At 42.6% G+C, this 15,708-nt stretch overlaps 1 protein-coding gene across 2 annotated transcripts in view; it reads right to left on the reverse strand.

Moving 5' to 3' along the window:
- Positions 1-881: 881 nt before the first annotated feature.
- The window catches only part of LOC135196997 (uncharacterized), a 70,580-nt gene continuing 55,753 nt past the window's right edge, over positions 882-15,708 (reverse strand). For both annotated transcript variants that reach the window (XM_064223885.1, XM_064223884.1), the window contains exon 9: positions 882-3,553. In XM_064223885.1, coding sequence (XP_064079955.1) covers positions 1,385-3,553 — 2,169 coding nt within the window. In that variant the 3' untranslated portion in view covers positions 882-1,384. The remainder of the gene's footprint in view (positions 3,554-15,708) is intronic.

The raw sequence follows: 15,708 nt of genomic DNA on the forward strand, positions 1-15,708 counted from the left end.
AATGATTGAATATTACTAAAATATAAGAGTTTTTGCTTACAATTGCGTTTTTCTACCATTTCGGTAGAGTCAAAGTTGACCGAAGGTTGAAATTTTGGCATTTATCGTTATTTATATGAAAATATTTCAAAAATGATAAAAGCTACAATCATGAGTATTTTTTGTTGTATTTTCCATGAAATTGCGCACATTTTCATATATAATACTCCATATAACGGATAATTTAAAATGGTGCAAAAATTATGTCAAAGTGACGAAATAATTTTTGAGATGTCACTGATACTTTTTAGTGCGATAAGAAAGAAATTCGCGCTTTGCGCCTGCGTAACGATTGTAAACAAAACAACGCCTTGATCCGTGAACTCCCAGCATCCCCCAAGGCACGTGATTCAAAAGTTTTCGGCTGGTAGGCCTATAAGTACTTTTCCGCGAATTTAAAAAAAAAAACTTTTTTGAGTCGACGTATAATACGTCCAATCGGCATACGGGAGACATTTTGACTCGACGTTTAATACGTCCAGTCGCGTAAGAGGGTTAATCTAAATGTTAAAGATCACTATTTTATATGAAATACAGGCTCTTTACCAAGTAGACAAGTTCAGATGAGTATGAGAAAGGAGCAATGGAAGGCATATGTCAGTTACCCTGAAAACAAAGAAACCAACTACCCAGGTTTGACAGGGAAGTATTTGCCATGGTTTTTCTAGCATACGTAACAAATTATTCCATCAATTATGAAATCTATGAACTGTGATTTGTATTTTTCTAAATGTATCAGGCAACAAAGTATGATAACTTGCAGTCTTTTTAACCAACGTGCCAGTGTTACATACAAATGTGTAATGCCTTCTAACATGTGATGTACAAATAACACAACACCACATACATTGATGCTTTATTCACATTAAATAATTAAAAGATGCACTTCATAAAAAAACTACAATTACAAATATATCCAAAAACATACAAAAGTTTTGATATGGCACTAAATATAACTAATATTTCAGCAATAAAAAAACATCAGAAAAATATTCCAATTTACAAATTGTCATTGGGAACAAAGTTAAATAAAGTTATTGCATTATTTTACAAAGCTGTCTGTAGTATAGTTTATGAGTTTACGGGAATAATTCTTAGAAAAAATACTCCCTTAAACCAATGCATTGTATTCATCAATACAAGTAATGTCTTTATTAAAAAAGGAAAATATGGGCTAGAGCATGTACAACAAATAAAAACTAGAACACACATATGGTCAGTGATATAATGATAATGAAACATTATTGATAGTAAAATCTAGGAATGCTGCAAAACATCAGTAATGGAATGAACATGTGATTGAGAAAGGTTTGAACTTGCAAATAATGCATTAAATTAATATTATTTACCTGTACTGTACTCTAATGGGCGAAGGTCTGATGCCAGAGCGGGGAGGCAGTTTTGGAGGAGTTTCGGTGTTCTTTCCAATGGCTTTAAACTGGCTGAAAGGCCGAATGGGGGTTACTGGTGCAACAGGTGGCTTAAAACTTTTCTCAATACATGTTGGTGCTGGTGGAATTGTGGCTTCACCTTTAAAAGCCTTTGGTACTTCATGGGCATGTTCCTGTTGAACATTGATCCATGTGCTTTCCTTCAAGGGTGAAACTACTGCAACTTTGGCTAAATTAATGGGGGATCTATCAAACTGGAATGACCTCTGTCTTGCCTTTATCAACTCTCTTGGTGTTAAAGTACTTCGATTATTCATACTTTTTGAATAACTCAACCTAACATTGCGCCTTTCAGAAGCTGTACTATGAGGTGGAATGTTTTGCTGGGGTGTAGTAGAACGAAGTCGTGAATTACTTTGATGCATTGGAGATACAGTGTGCAAGTTATTAAAAAGCTGCACATTGGCAGTAACTTTTTTCTGCTTCATCAACGCAGCCAGTGAAGGCCTTCCATGATTTCCCTCAATTGCAAAAGCTCCTTGTTGTTCCTCCTTGTCTCCATAACTGAACTCTGCTGCTGGCACCCACTGTTCTTCCTCTACATCTTTGCCTGCCAAAATCACTGCTGGTAGAGCCATGACAGAAGACTGATTACCATGGTCATTTATGGGAGATTCTTGATTCTCAGTTCCACTCAAGTCCATATGATCCTTTGAGGAACTAATGCTGCTGTCTACGTCTGCAGAGTCAAAACCACTAAAGCTCTCAGAGGATGGAATTTTCAAAATAGGAAAAGACGACACCAATGATGAAAGGAGACTAGATCTCCTGCGGGTTAAGGGTCCAGGTAAAAGTTCAACAATGCTATCCATAAAATTTTCATCCAAACTTTGGTTAGATATACTCTGGCTTAGGAATGGTGTATCTCCCAGACTTCCTTTTAAGTCCAATTCTATGCTGTTTTTACTACTCTCATGACTACATGGCTGCTGGTGGGGACTTTTAGCAGAGGAAACCATATCAACCCTCTTACTGACAATGACTGTGCGATTTGAACAGTTTGCCAAGGCCTCCTCCTTCTGCAGAGGTGAAAATGAGCGCACTACAAAAGGAAGACCAGATTTGACAGAATTTGGTTTCCCCCTTCGTAGAGAGCCATTTACAGGAGTTTGCATGAGGGGTTCCTTCATTTTTGGGGTCTGGTGTGCTTGTGCTTTGGGAGTGTCTTCTATATTAATCATACTTTTAGCAGCATTCTGCACTAGTTCCCTTGAGCGGCGTCTTATAGTACCAATTTTACGTTCACTCGGGGATCTCATAACCCTGTGTTCGCCACTCCTACGATTACGTATCTTCAACTCCTTATCTAATCGCTTTGAGAGATTCTGGGATGGACTGCTGCCCAGATCTTTACTCTCCACTTTCATGCGTTCATAAGCACTCTGAATCATTTCTGAGTAACTCATGTTTTCTGAAGTCAGAGAACTATTTGGAAAGTAAGTTTCCTTCATCTGCTGTACATTTGTTTTGTCCATTTCAGCTTCCATTGTTTTGACAACTGCTTTTATGTCATCATAATGCTGTTCTAGTTCTTCCAGTGAGCTACTTACTTTTGGTTTGGGCATCATGCCATCACGTAAATTGCACTCTGCCCCGTCAGGTATGCCTCGAGGCCCTAATGTTGAGACATCAGCACCATCTGGTTCATTTCCAGTAGATCTCCAGTCCAAACTGCTCCGCCTCACAATCCGTTCTGGCTCTTCAAAATTACCAGCTCTTTTAACACCACCAAGAGGAACATCACAGCTCCTACGCTTCACAGCTCTAGTCTTTTTCAGTGGCATCAATTCAACAGAGAGATCAGAGTATGCTCGAGGATAACCTTTATCCTCTTTTGGTTGCCCTAAAGGTTCGACTCTATCAAAGCTTTGACGGTTCATACAACTGTGGACTGTGTGAACATTAAAACCCGGGGATTTGGAGAGTGTTCGGATCTTTGATGAAAATGACTCCTTAAAGCTCGATTTAGGGGTTGTTCTACATGGCGACTGGGAGAGTACATCCCATGTGTCTTCGATCTCTCGAATGGTAACGGGCTTAACAACTTTATTCCTCTGCCTCTCCTGGAAAATAAACAACCAATAAAAATGCAAGGCCAAAATACTCGACCATGTCACTGTCAAATGATAACTATCATGCATCCTGCTTTGTAATCTTGGATATTCTTTACATTAAACTTTCTCCTGACTAAAATCATCTTTAGAAAAATAAGTCAGATTAAATAGTTGAATTTTCAAATGTATCCCAAACCTCATTTTCCTAAACTCATAAAATAGAATAAATAAAAATGTAAAGTACTGTACTCCTGCCAATCAGTTACTGATCTCTCTTACTTATCAATGCATTTTCTTCAAAGTTAAACAAAAGTAAAGAGTCGCCTTCCTATAAATCTGGCAGCAGCCTTTTGAGTTCATTTTCATTAGAAAATGTGTGCTCACATCAGCTAAAAGAAACTTCAATAATTATATGAACTGTAGCGACATGCTTATTGTGTTGGAGTGGCTATGAAAAGTGTTTACAATCAGTAGCTGAAATATCACCTGAAAAACAAATCAAATCCCTAAATCAAACAATGCCTCTGTTTCAAAGTAGAACTGTCTGTAATAGACTTGGAAGTCAATATTTCTAGAAGTACTGTACTGTTACTACCCCACTTAAGAATGAGTTATGTTCTGGACAGCTACTCATATCTTGAATTGTTCACAAATTGGTTTATTTAATATGTAAGGCAAAATTTTTGTTCATGTTGACATTTCCGAGTTAACTCAAGAGTCATAGATTATAATATTTTCAATGCATTTTTAAATCATGCAGCACCATAAAGAATTACTTTGGATGCTAGAAAGCTAAAAGAAGAAAATAAAATTCAGATTCATGCAACAATAAAAATTTTGCTATTTTTTCCATGCTTTGAAAGCTATGAACTTGGAGAGAATTTTGCAGGGGCAGCGTCTGACATTGGAAATTCACAAAGTATACAATGCACACCTCCATCTATTGGGGAGAGGAAATTTAAGCAATGGGGATTCATCAAAGAATGAATTAAATCAGGAAGACAGCAATAAGTAGGAATATTTTACACATGTGAACGGATATTCCCTTGATTTTGAAAATATACATGGTGGTTAATCACAAGAATATTCAGGATAATCAGGGAAAGGGTAAAAGGAACAGGTTCTTCTTCTTTCTCACATTTTTCTGTTCTTTGCAAAATTTCTTACTAGCAGAATAGGCGTGCAGAAAAAAATTTGAACTTGTGATCCTGTCTGTTTGTATTTCTCAATGCTCGTAAGTAGGGTGGTGACTCTACACCCAACTGAAATATCTAATCTTCACTGACTACCAGTGCCATAAATGTCCCTTAAAACTATTGTCCTATAAACTCTCATTACATAAATCATGACGCTGGTACAAACAATGAAATATGTTGTCTGTGTGGGGATAAAGGGAGATGAAGATGCCATTAAAGCAGCTGGAGTGGCAAATACTATAACCTTACAAATAACATCCATTCCCATTATTGACTTTAAAATTTCTAAAAGCCATTTTAATAAATGACAAACTTCATGGAATCTGAAATTGATCAAAACCATCATTGGATTGTAGTATGCTGTCTTCAAACCAAAACAAGTGACTTGTCAAAGAAACTACCCAGTCTTTGAATTGATCACACTTATTGACACTGATATTAATAAATAACCCATATGACCTATCCTCCTATTGCAGAGAATGCAGACCAACACTAACAATTAAATACATTTTATGTGTATACCAAAACTTAACTAAGAGCAAATGTTGGAATGTAATGGAATACAGAATTTAAGCCAAAGGCCAAGCACTGGAACCTGTGATGTCATTCAGCACTGAAAGGGAAACCGAGAGCTGAAAGATTTTAAAATTGTAACAGGAGGAAAACCTCGCAGGTGCACTATGCAACAATTATTAGAAGAGGGTGGATAGCAAGATGAAAGAGACTATGAATGGCAGTACAGTAAAAGGAATGAAAGGGGTTGCAGGTACGGGCCAATGGAACGCAGCACAGAACCTTAAGTAAACCCTACAATACTCTGCCTGAGGTGCAATGACGGCACAGCACCCCCTACAAGGAACACCAAATGTTGAGCTTTGGAGAGACATAAATACAGGAAATTTCCTGTTAATCATATTCAACTTGACAGATAAGCAAATTAAAAAAAAAAAAAAAACTGCAATTATACCAGGAAATTTAATTTTCGGTACAAAAGATTTGCAGATTTCTCTCTGGACCATATATATCCATTATTCGCGGAAAATTCACCTAATCACAGTATTTTTCTACGATAAATGTCCAAAAAGGGATTTTGACGAAGGAAAAATCTATTTCTGGGCAACGACCTGTGTCGCCCTGTGAAATGGTTCCTTTGATACTATTTCTGAAGAATAAATATTGCTATTCATCCTAGAGAAAAAAAGAAACAATATAATGCCAAGATAAATGGCTCGCTCACTTCTTATAGAAGTGTCGTATAGTAAGGAGCGAGTGGAATCACTACCAGAGGTCCCTTGCCATTTAGCTTCTTCCTTCGACAAAACCCCGAACTACGGAGGAGCCGTGCTACAGCTCCCCGGTCTACTACTACCGTGAGCGCCTCCGACGCCTGAGACGTCATTCCTGAAGATAGCCTCCAAGCTTGGGTAAGCTGGGTGAGGATAATCTAACTACAGGGTGGGGTTTCACAGGGCGACACAGGTCGTTGCCCAGAAATAGATTTTTCCTTCGTCAAAATCCCTTTTCTGGGCTTGACCTGTGTCGGCCTGTGAAATAGTACCAGAGAATGCCAAACAACCAAGCGTTGAGGAACAGTACAGATAAATTAAGAAGGTAAAGTTAAACACTTGTAAGGTTAATAGTATAATAATCAACTAAAATTACAGTCTTACCCTAAGGGAAGTATAAGCCCTAAACACGGGTTATCACTTAAAATTAGTTAGCCTAACAACAAACAATAACAATACAGGTTAGGCAAAGACAAGATATAAGTTGATATATACAAAAGAATGGAACTGAATCCGATTAGAATGATGAACAAAAGCAAACTCAAGGTAACCCAATACATGGAGGCGACTAAACTAAGTAAGGGTGCAATGGGGCAGGTAGAAGGGAAGGCTACAAGAAGTTATAGTAAAAATTAAGAATCAGGAGAAACTGTGTTTCCAGCTGCCACTGCTGGAAATTTGAGGGCTTCTAAGGGTTTTAGGTAGTGCCGTTTGAAAACTGTCGGAGATTTCCAGCCTGTATACTTCTTAAGATCGTCAAAATTCATGTGTTGGAAATAATTAATAGATGTGGCCACCGCCCTAACATCGTGGGCCCGAGGAAAGGACTCTGGATTGGCCTGTTTAATGAAGTATAAAATTTGTTGCCTGATCCCTTTTAGGGATAAGTACCACCTCCCTTCCTAATGAACAATGGGCCTGAAGATTTCAGAGTTGTTCTGCTTAGGTAGGCTCTTAATGAGTTGACAGGACAAAGGGAAATGTCTTGAGGTAGTGGTAGGATTTTCCACGAGGACCATCTGTCCTGTGGGTCTTCATTTTTGGCTAGAAAATGGCGATCTGGGGATAAGAGGACTTCCCCTGAGGGGAGGAACTCAATGTGGCCTGGTTCCCTTGATAAAGCTGACAGTTCTGATATTCTAGCTCCGGAGGCTAAACTTAATAAGAATAGGGTTTTCCTCAGGAGGGATATATAATTGCAAGAGTCATTGTTAATGTCCGAGGCCAGTTTGAGGACATCATTTAAGAACCAAGAGACTGATTTAGGTCTCGTTGATGGTCTTAATCTAGCACAAGCTTTTTGGTATGGACGTAAAGTACGAATCCGTAAGGTCTATGCTAAAACCAAATTGGAAGATCTTTTTAAGAGCTGATTTGGTCGTAGTGATAGTGCTTGCTGCTAAGCCTTTCTCAAACAATGATCTGAAGAAAGTTATGGCTAGGTTCGTTGTCATGACTTGAGAATTTGACAACTTAAGGAACTCTGCTAGTTTCTTGACAGATGAATCATATTGTCGGAGAGTAGATTCTCTTTTTATCTGATTCCAAGAATGAGATATTCTGGGGATCAATTTCTGCATTCCTCATGGCTGCGAATTTCAGAAAATCCATAAAGTTAGGGTTTTCTGAATTCTTGAGGAAGCGGACACAGTCTGAGTTTTGCACTAACTGGGTTAGTTTGGGGTTGGGAATCCGTAGTGGTCGGAGTCTCAACTCTAGGAGTAGAGGGAACCAATTGCTCTTGGGCCAGTTGGGAGCTACTAGAGCTACTTGGCCTTTGAATGTCCTGAGTTTGTCTAAAACTTTCATGAGAAGGTTCACCGGAGGGAAGAGGTAAATATTCTTCCATTCGTTCCAATCGAGGATCATTGCATCCGTAGCGTATGCTAGAGGATCGAGGTTGGGTGCCACGTAACAAGGGAGTTTGTGGTTTGACTCCGTGGCGAAGAGGTCTACTTGGAGTCCGGGACTTGTAGACTGATCCAATTGAATGAACCTCCTGTCCAGTCCACTCCGATTCCAACGGAGCGGAGCGTGATAGAGCGTCTGCTACTACGTTCTTGACTCCTGCCAGGTGAGTGGCTGACAGGTGCCATTTGTTTTTGCATGCCAGAGAAAAGATGGCTATCATGACATGGTTCAAGTGGCTTGACTTGGATCCGCCCCTGTTGATGCAGTGTACTACTACTGCACTGTCCAGAACTAATTTGAAATGAGAGTTCTTGGGCGGACGGAGTCGTTTCAGTGTGAGGAATACTGCCATGGCCTCCAGTACATTGATATGTAGCTGGCGGAATGTTAACGACCAAGTTCCTTGAACTTTTTCGTACTGGGAGTATCCTCCCCACCCTTAGTGAGGCGTCTGTGTGGATCACTAATGATGGAGGGGGAAACTGTAGAGGAATTGCTTTTGAAAGGTTCTTTGTCTCCGTCCAGGGGCGGAGACGTTTCCGTAAGATTGCTGGGATAAAGGCTAGTTTGTCCCGTGATCTGCAATTCGCTCTTGAGCGCCATACTCTGTTTATATCTTTGAGTTTGGCTCTGAGCAGAACGTCTGTGACTGATGCAAAACTGGAGTGAGCCCAGGATCCTCTCCTGGCACCTCCTGGATGTTTGTTGTCGTTTGAGAAATTGTTTTGTAGCTCTTGCAATTTCTTTCCTTTCAACAACGGAATTGATAGAGTGTGCGATTGTAAGTCCCACTGAAAGGCCTAACCACTGGAATCGAGATTCCGGTGTTAGTCTGGACTTGGTTTTGTTTATTTGAAAAACCTACATGTTCCAGAATTTGATCACTCTGACCGTTGCTTCTTTGCATTCTTTGGGGTCTTTGCCCAAATAAGCCAATCGTCCAGATAAGCCACTAACATTATTCCCTGTTTCCTTAGCTCTTGCACTACTGCTTCCGCCAATTTGGTGATGAAGATCCTGGGGCTATGTTGAGCCCGAATGGCATTACCTTGAAGGAGTAGGATCTGTTGCCTAGTTTGAAGCCTAGGAATGGACGGAAGTGTCTGGCTATGGGAACATGATAGTAGGCATCTGTAAGATCTATAGAGGTTGTTGTGACGGCCCCACGGGGAAGTAAGGTCCGTACCTGCGAAACGGTCAGCATCCTGAACTTGTCGCAATGAATGAATAAGTTCAGATGGGACAAGTCTAAGATGATTCTTCGGTTTACCGAGTCTTTCTTTGGCACGCTGAACAAGCGTCCTTGAAATTTTAAATTGTTGACTCTTGAGACTACTCCTTTGAGAAGGAGGTCTTCGGTATACTCTACCAATTCCGTTGTTGGTGCTTGATAGAATCTGTTGTTGAGGAGGGCCCTCTAGCCAACTCCAACCTAGTCCCTTTGTTACTATACTTTGAGCCCAAGGGCAACTGAACCCCCACCGCTGGCGGAAGAGGTACAGCCTCCCTCCTACCTTGGGATTCTCACTGCTGGTTTGCCGAGGGGCGGCCGGCCACCTCTTGCTCCTCGGAAACCTCTTCCCTGTTAGCAGCCCTGCCGGATCCTCTGAATCAAGAGGCACCTCTTGCTCTACTGCCTCTCGCAAACCTATTGAAAGCCTGAAAGTTCTGGCTTTCATAGTTGGAATTGTAGGCTTGGCGAGACAGCAAAGGAAGTGGAGGGTTGAGATTGCTGGGACTGAGGGGTCAGAAACAAGGTATTGTTGTTTGACCCTTCGACGATGGTTGCCCTTGTTGATGCTGCACGGGTGCCTGAACGCTTTGTTGAGAAGGCTGGAAGGGAGAGAACTTCCTTGGTTTCTTCTTGTTCCTTGGGTTAGGACCAGAAGATTCCTGCCTCCGCTTTGCTACCAGTCCCCACCTGACTTTGAGGCACTGGTTGACCTTAGAAGCCTCATGAAGGACTTCTGCTACTACTGGTGCTGGAAAGAGGTCCGTTCCCAAATTGAGGAAGCAATCAGTTTATTCGGTTCATGGCGGATAGTAGCTTCCGCCAGAACGTGCTTCCTACAATTTTCTCCTGGCTATGAGGAAGTCGTAAAGGTCACACTGCATGGTGTGCAGCAGACCTTAGCCAAAACTTTAAATAACGGCTCTTGTTGGTATACAAGAGCCGTCATCTCCGCCATAGTCATGGAGGAAAGGGATCTCGCGAGCCTAGTCCGGGCGTCGTACTCCTCTGGATGAGAGAGTCGACAACCTGGGGAGTCTCTCACTAAAGAGAGAGGTGGCACAGTCCGCCTTTAGTTTTCCTACTGAGAAAGTAGGAACTGCCCCTTCGAAGTACGTCTCGGAGCCTGGGACTAAGAGAGAGGTGGGCTTTCGTCTCTCGTAGTTGAGGCAGGGGCTCGTCTTTCAGGGCGGCCTGAAAGGTTGCTTCCACTACCTTAAGGGTCAGTGGTAGCGGAGTCCCTTCCACCGGAGTAAAAATGGTGAAAGGACTCCTAAAGGCTGTGATGCGGGTGTTTTCACACCCCCATCTTCCAGACTTCTCATTAGAGTCTGCTGTGCTGTTCCCTCGGAAGGATCACTGTTTCCTTGGGAACCTTGCCTCTCTCATCATCGCTGCTTCCGTTAGTTCGACGTAGCCAATGAATGGTGGTTGAAGGTCTCTGGGGTGGAACTCGAAGTCCTCACGCCTTCGAGTTCCTATGCCTTCGATTGTCAACATTCCGTTGACAAACGGGGCATACGAAGCGATCCTCCAAGGGTTGGCCGCCTTGAATTCCGGCAGTTGGCTGGAATCTGGCATTGGAAGAGGAGAAGGTGGCACAGATAGAGGGGAACCTGCCGCAATCGAGGTTTGGATCCCGGCGATGGCATTCTCCTGAGCGGCCAGCCGTTCCGCCAGCGATTGGATCGACTGGCCGGAAGACGTAACAGAACTGGAGAGCTGGGAGAGCACCGAGCCGACCTTGTTGTCAACCAAGGCCCTACGATCACTCCCACCTGCTCCAGAATGTTAGCCGAAAAGGATTCGGGCGGATCAAAAAGAGGGACTTGAGCCCGATCCTTACGTGATCTATGTTTGGGGACCTCGACGCAGAGAAGAGGCCTCCCTTGACCTAACTGATCCGGGGTGGTGAGCCGGAGTTATAGTGTCTGTCAGGATGACCGATTTCTTGGGGAGAGACTTTTTAAGTTTCTCCTCGGTCATCTTAGCCTTGGGGATCACTGAAGTAGCCTTAGGACGGACAGACCGCTGCTCTTCAGTGAAGCCCCGGAAAGAAGTGGAAGTAGAAGGATCAGTAGAAGGTGATGGAGAAAGGGAATTCAGGAAAGGGCCCTGAGAACCCACAGGAGCTGCCCCTACTACACCCTTACCTGTACCCATGGAGTCAATAGCCATGGGTTTCAACGTCGAGGTTCATTGCCGCAACGTCTTCTGCAACGTCCTCTGGGAAATCCCCCTCCTGTAGGGAGATCATGACTTGAGGTCGGCCAGCAAAGGGGCGGCCGCTATCTGGGTCCACCACTGATCCTTTCTTGGCTCCTGGGAATATTAGGTCCGCCATATCCTGGGTAAGAATGTAGGGGCGGCCCTTAGAATTCCGGCCAAACCTCCCCCTACCCAAGCTTTGAGAGTCGACAAAGCTTTCTTCTTTTCTTCATCGGAACCCTGTAAAAAAGGGTCTAGAGTTAGGGAGAGGATAGGGGAGGAATGTCTGTTGTGTTGAGATTATATGAATATGTGTCTCATATGTGAAAGGTATAATATAACAACAAGTATTCCAGGTGACGAATGAATGAAGAAAGTGCTAAGTTAAACTTACTACTAGTGAGGCATCTCCTACTAGCAAGTAGCAGGTTTGGCAAGCTTCATGATGCCAAACGATAAAATCCTCCACTTTCACTGCACATCCTGCATGAGAACGGCATACTATATGGCCGCACAGGTCTTGGAGGATGGCACTGCACCCAATCTCCTGGCACAACATCTGTAAGTCAAAGGATACATGAGTACCAATGACAACCTCCGGTGGAATAATATGCAAACTATCCGTGGGTGGGCCGGAGTAGGACCGACGGATAGAGATCTACGTATGAATATTACGTAGAAAAATTACGAGGGGGGAAGAAAGTCTCTGCCTCCGCCTAAGCTCACTTTTGTCATATGACTAAAAATAGACTCCGTAGGGCCCGGAGTTCTCCGTATGGCCCGGAGTTAATTAATATTGAGTGAGCAATGTCAAACTTCTAACGAAGCAAGGGATAGTACGAGGCGAGGCGGAAATAAAAAAACCCCCCGGAGTAACGCAAAAGATTCTAAACATTAAATAACACAAAATAAAACAAAATAAAAACCCCTTATATCAGTAAGTGCTCGTGTGAACTATCCTAAGTGGATAGGAAACCCAGTGATTCCCTCCCCCCTCTCTATGTTCGGTAGCGGCGGATAGACACCTGCCGGACTGAACTGAGGGGGAAAGAGTAGGGAAGAATGTGGGGTAGGGGAGCCCTCCCCCCTGAGCGGCCAGTTAAGGACGGGAGAAGAAGGGGGAGGTCCCGAGCCCCCGAGGCACGTGACGAGTGAGAGTACCAGTAGGGGAGGGGAGATCCCCACCAGTCCCGTGAGTCACCCCCTCTCATGCAGACTCGGACGCTAGCTGTGAGAAACGAGTCATCACCCATCGACGTGGATGGCAATGTATGGAGGGGGGGAATGGGGGGACGGGAGGGGGACCCCGTAACCGGGTGGCTCACCGTGATAAACCGGTGGTCTTCCCAGCCAGGTAAAAGATACGAGGTGGGAAGAACCGTCGGAACAACATCAATATCACTGATATAAATAGGATTATTTATAATAATCAATCAAATAAAATAAAATTAAGCGATATCTTAAGCTAGACTAACACGGGGAAACACGAAGCTAAGCAAACAGAAAATTAGGTTAATCGCCGATCCGAAGAAAGGGGTATGTTAGCCTAATTTAACCTCTAGTTCAAGAAAACGGGGGCAGGCTAATCACAATCGACAATTGGGGTATGAAAGCCTAACTAAACGGTTAAAATAAATTATAACAATGGGAAGCTAAGTCGCCATCATACCGAAGCATGGTGTATGTTAGCCAACCTAGTACCTATAATATTATTAAAGGTAATCAGGAACTAGAGAAGGAAAGAGAGAACATCAGAATAATTAAGATGATATGACTCTCAATCGTGACTGATAAAACTCCTAACAATGTAAGGCGTAGCTAGACTAAGGTCCGAAACGTGCGGTCGGAGCGTGCCCCGTGGAGGCCTAACTAAAAAACTAACTGCATAAAGATATAGACTATGTATAAGTAACCATATCTAAAGTACTGAGAAAAGGGGAAATCTCTAACGGTATGGAAGACCGAAAGAGATAACCCGTACCGCCATGCGGTCGAGGGGCATACCGGCCGATAAGGCTCCGAATATGTATAAAACACGAAGATCATCATAAAATGAGATCAGTAACCCCAAACAGTACTTAACTTAGAAGCAGAAGTTGAAGACATCTTGAAAATAAATCCAAATAAATCCAAATAGAGCGAAACACAGCACCGAAAAAATTTAACGTTTGGTGTAACGCGCGCTATCGAAAGGAATGTCGTCTCAGGCGTCGGAGGCGCTCACGGTAGTAGTAGACCGGGAGCTGTAGCACGGCTCCTCCGTAGTTCGGGGTTTTGTCGAAGGAAGAAGCTAAATGGCAAGGGACCTCTGGTAGTGATTCCACTCGCTCCTTACTATACCGACACTTCTATAAGAAGTGAGCGAGCCATTTATCTTGGCATTATATTGTTTCTTTTTTTCTCTAGGATGAATAGCAATATTTATTCTTCAGAAATAGTATCAAAGGAACCATTTCACAGGCCGACACAGGTCAAGCCCAGAAATTAATGTTATTTTTTTTTTATCAATTTAATCATAAAATGCATTTTTTGAGGGTAAAACAAAAAAAAAAAAAATAGGTATAAACATTTATAGTGGGTTTTTCTTGAGTTTTAACTAACAAATAGGTAGTTTTAAATTTTTTTTATAGGGATTTCAACTATCCATGGGAAGGTCTGGTACCAAACCCCCATGAATACAGGGGGAACACTGTATTATTACTGTACGTATTAGATTTAGGTAAACTCTTTAAGCCAGGCCTATTAGAGTCAAAATGTTGTCTTAGCACTCAACTTATATTTCACCTTCTCAACTTGGCAAATGTTTCTTTGTTACAGCAAGTGACTTGTAAAGAAGCTATCAAAAGTTCATTTATTATCTGGTGTCAATAGTCGCTTGCTACCGCCGAAGGAAGTGACTGGCACCATGGGCACATGCAGGGAGTATTTATGTATACCAGAAAATGAGATTTCAAAAGAAGGGAAGATTTCTCATTGGTCGGTCATACTCCAAGAGCTCTCCTACTGGCTGCAACTCTGGCTAATTGGTTGGTGCTGGGGGGCTTCCTGAGTAATATTTAGAGTAGGTTTCCAACGTAGAAGGGTGAGGGTCCCCTTATAGTGGAGGCAGCATTGGCCTACATTGCCATTGAGGATTCTGGTGTTCATTACAATCTGCTGACTTTGCCTTGTTCCCTTGTGAGTATTGACACACCACCCCTTCCAGCAAATGGACAGCGATCCTCTTAGAAAGGCAAGTCATGTCATACCAATGTTAGAATGGTGGCAATTATTCTCAGGGCACAGTATTTGATATGATACTCTTCTCCTCCTCATGGGATCACTGCTGACAAAGGGACTGTTCTTCATGGGGCATTAGGCAGTTCTCCAATCATTCATGCAGCCCCTGTAGAATAATTTTCTGGTCCTTGTGCCCTCCTGAAAGGCACAGCTCTTCAGCTCATACCACCTGTCAACGCTGTTCCTCAACATCCTCACTACAGGCGGTCCCTTGTTAACGGCGGGGCTTCTGTTCCTGGACAAGCACTGCTAACCGAAAATAGCCAATAACCAAAAATCGGCAAAAATTATGATAATGAATTGCATTTACAACATCTTAACCACCAATAAACCGTTTATTGGCGCCAATAAACAACTTACTGATGCAAAACATTGCTTACCATCATTAGCCAAGCTCTGTAAAATCCCAATTTTTGATAGTATATTGTATTTTTCCTAACTATACAAACCTGAAGTCCTTTACGTAAGGAATCAAACCTGAGGTCCTTTACGTAAGGAATTACTTTCAGTGTACGCTGGAATATGGCCGTTAAATTCATGAACAAGGTGGTTAGGCAGTAACTACCCATCTGGTACCTACCTGCCTGCCCAGATGTAAACACTCCACTTTGCCTTTCGGCCCAAGTTTCAGATTGAAGAGTGGCATGAAGTGGGTATTAATGTGAAGGACCTCAGGTTTGTATAGTTAGGAAAAATACAATATAATTTCAAAAATTGTGATTTGTTCCTACACAATATACAAACCCTCGGTCCTTTACATAAGGAAGCCTCACAGATTGGTGGGAAGAATGTGAGTGAACCTCTAGAACTGACTGGAGTTCAGCACACCTGGGCTATTCCTCCTGGTCATAAGAACAAGGAGTGCCCTGCCTCTGACAACTTGATTGGAGTATAGGAGCTCCATGATCAAGAGCCAGACTTCTGGGCCTTTTCAAAATGAGTGAGGAGTTGTAACTCATCCGAAAAAGGGCTGGAAAGAACATTTAGAGTCGGAGGCACTAATGCAAAGTTCTGGGAAGGGATTGCATTATTGCCAGTCTCCCTCCCCTTGCT

Source organism: Macrobrachium nipponense, chromosome 18 (genome assembly GCF_015104395.2).
Source record: "Macrobrachium nipponense isolate FS-2020 chromosome 18, ASM1510439v2, whole genome shotgun sequence".
Lineage (NCBI taxonomy): Eukaryota > Metazoa > Arthropoda > Malacostraca > Decapoda > Palaemonidae > Macrobrachium > Macrobrachium nipponense.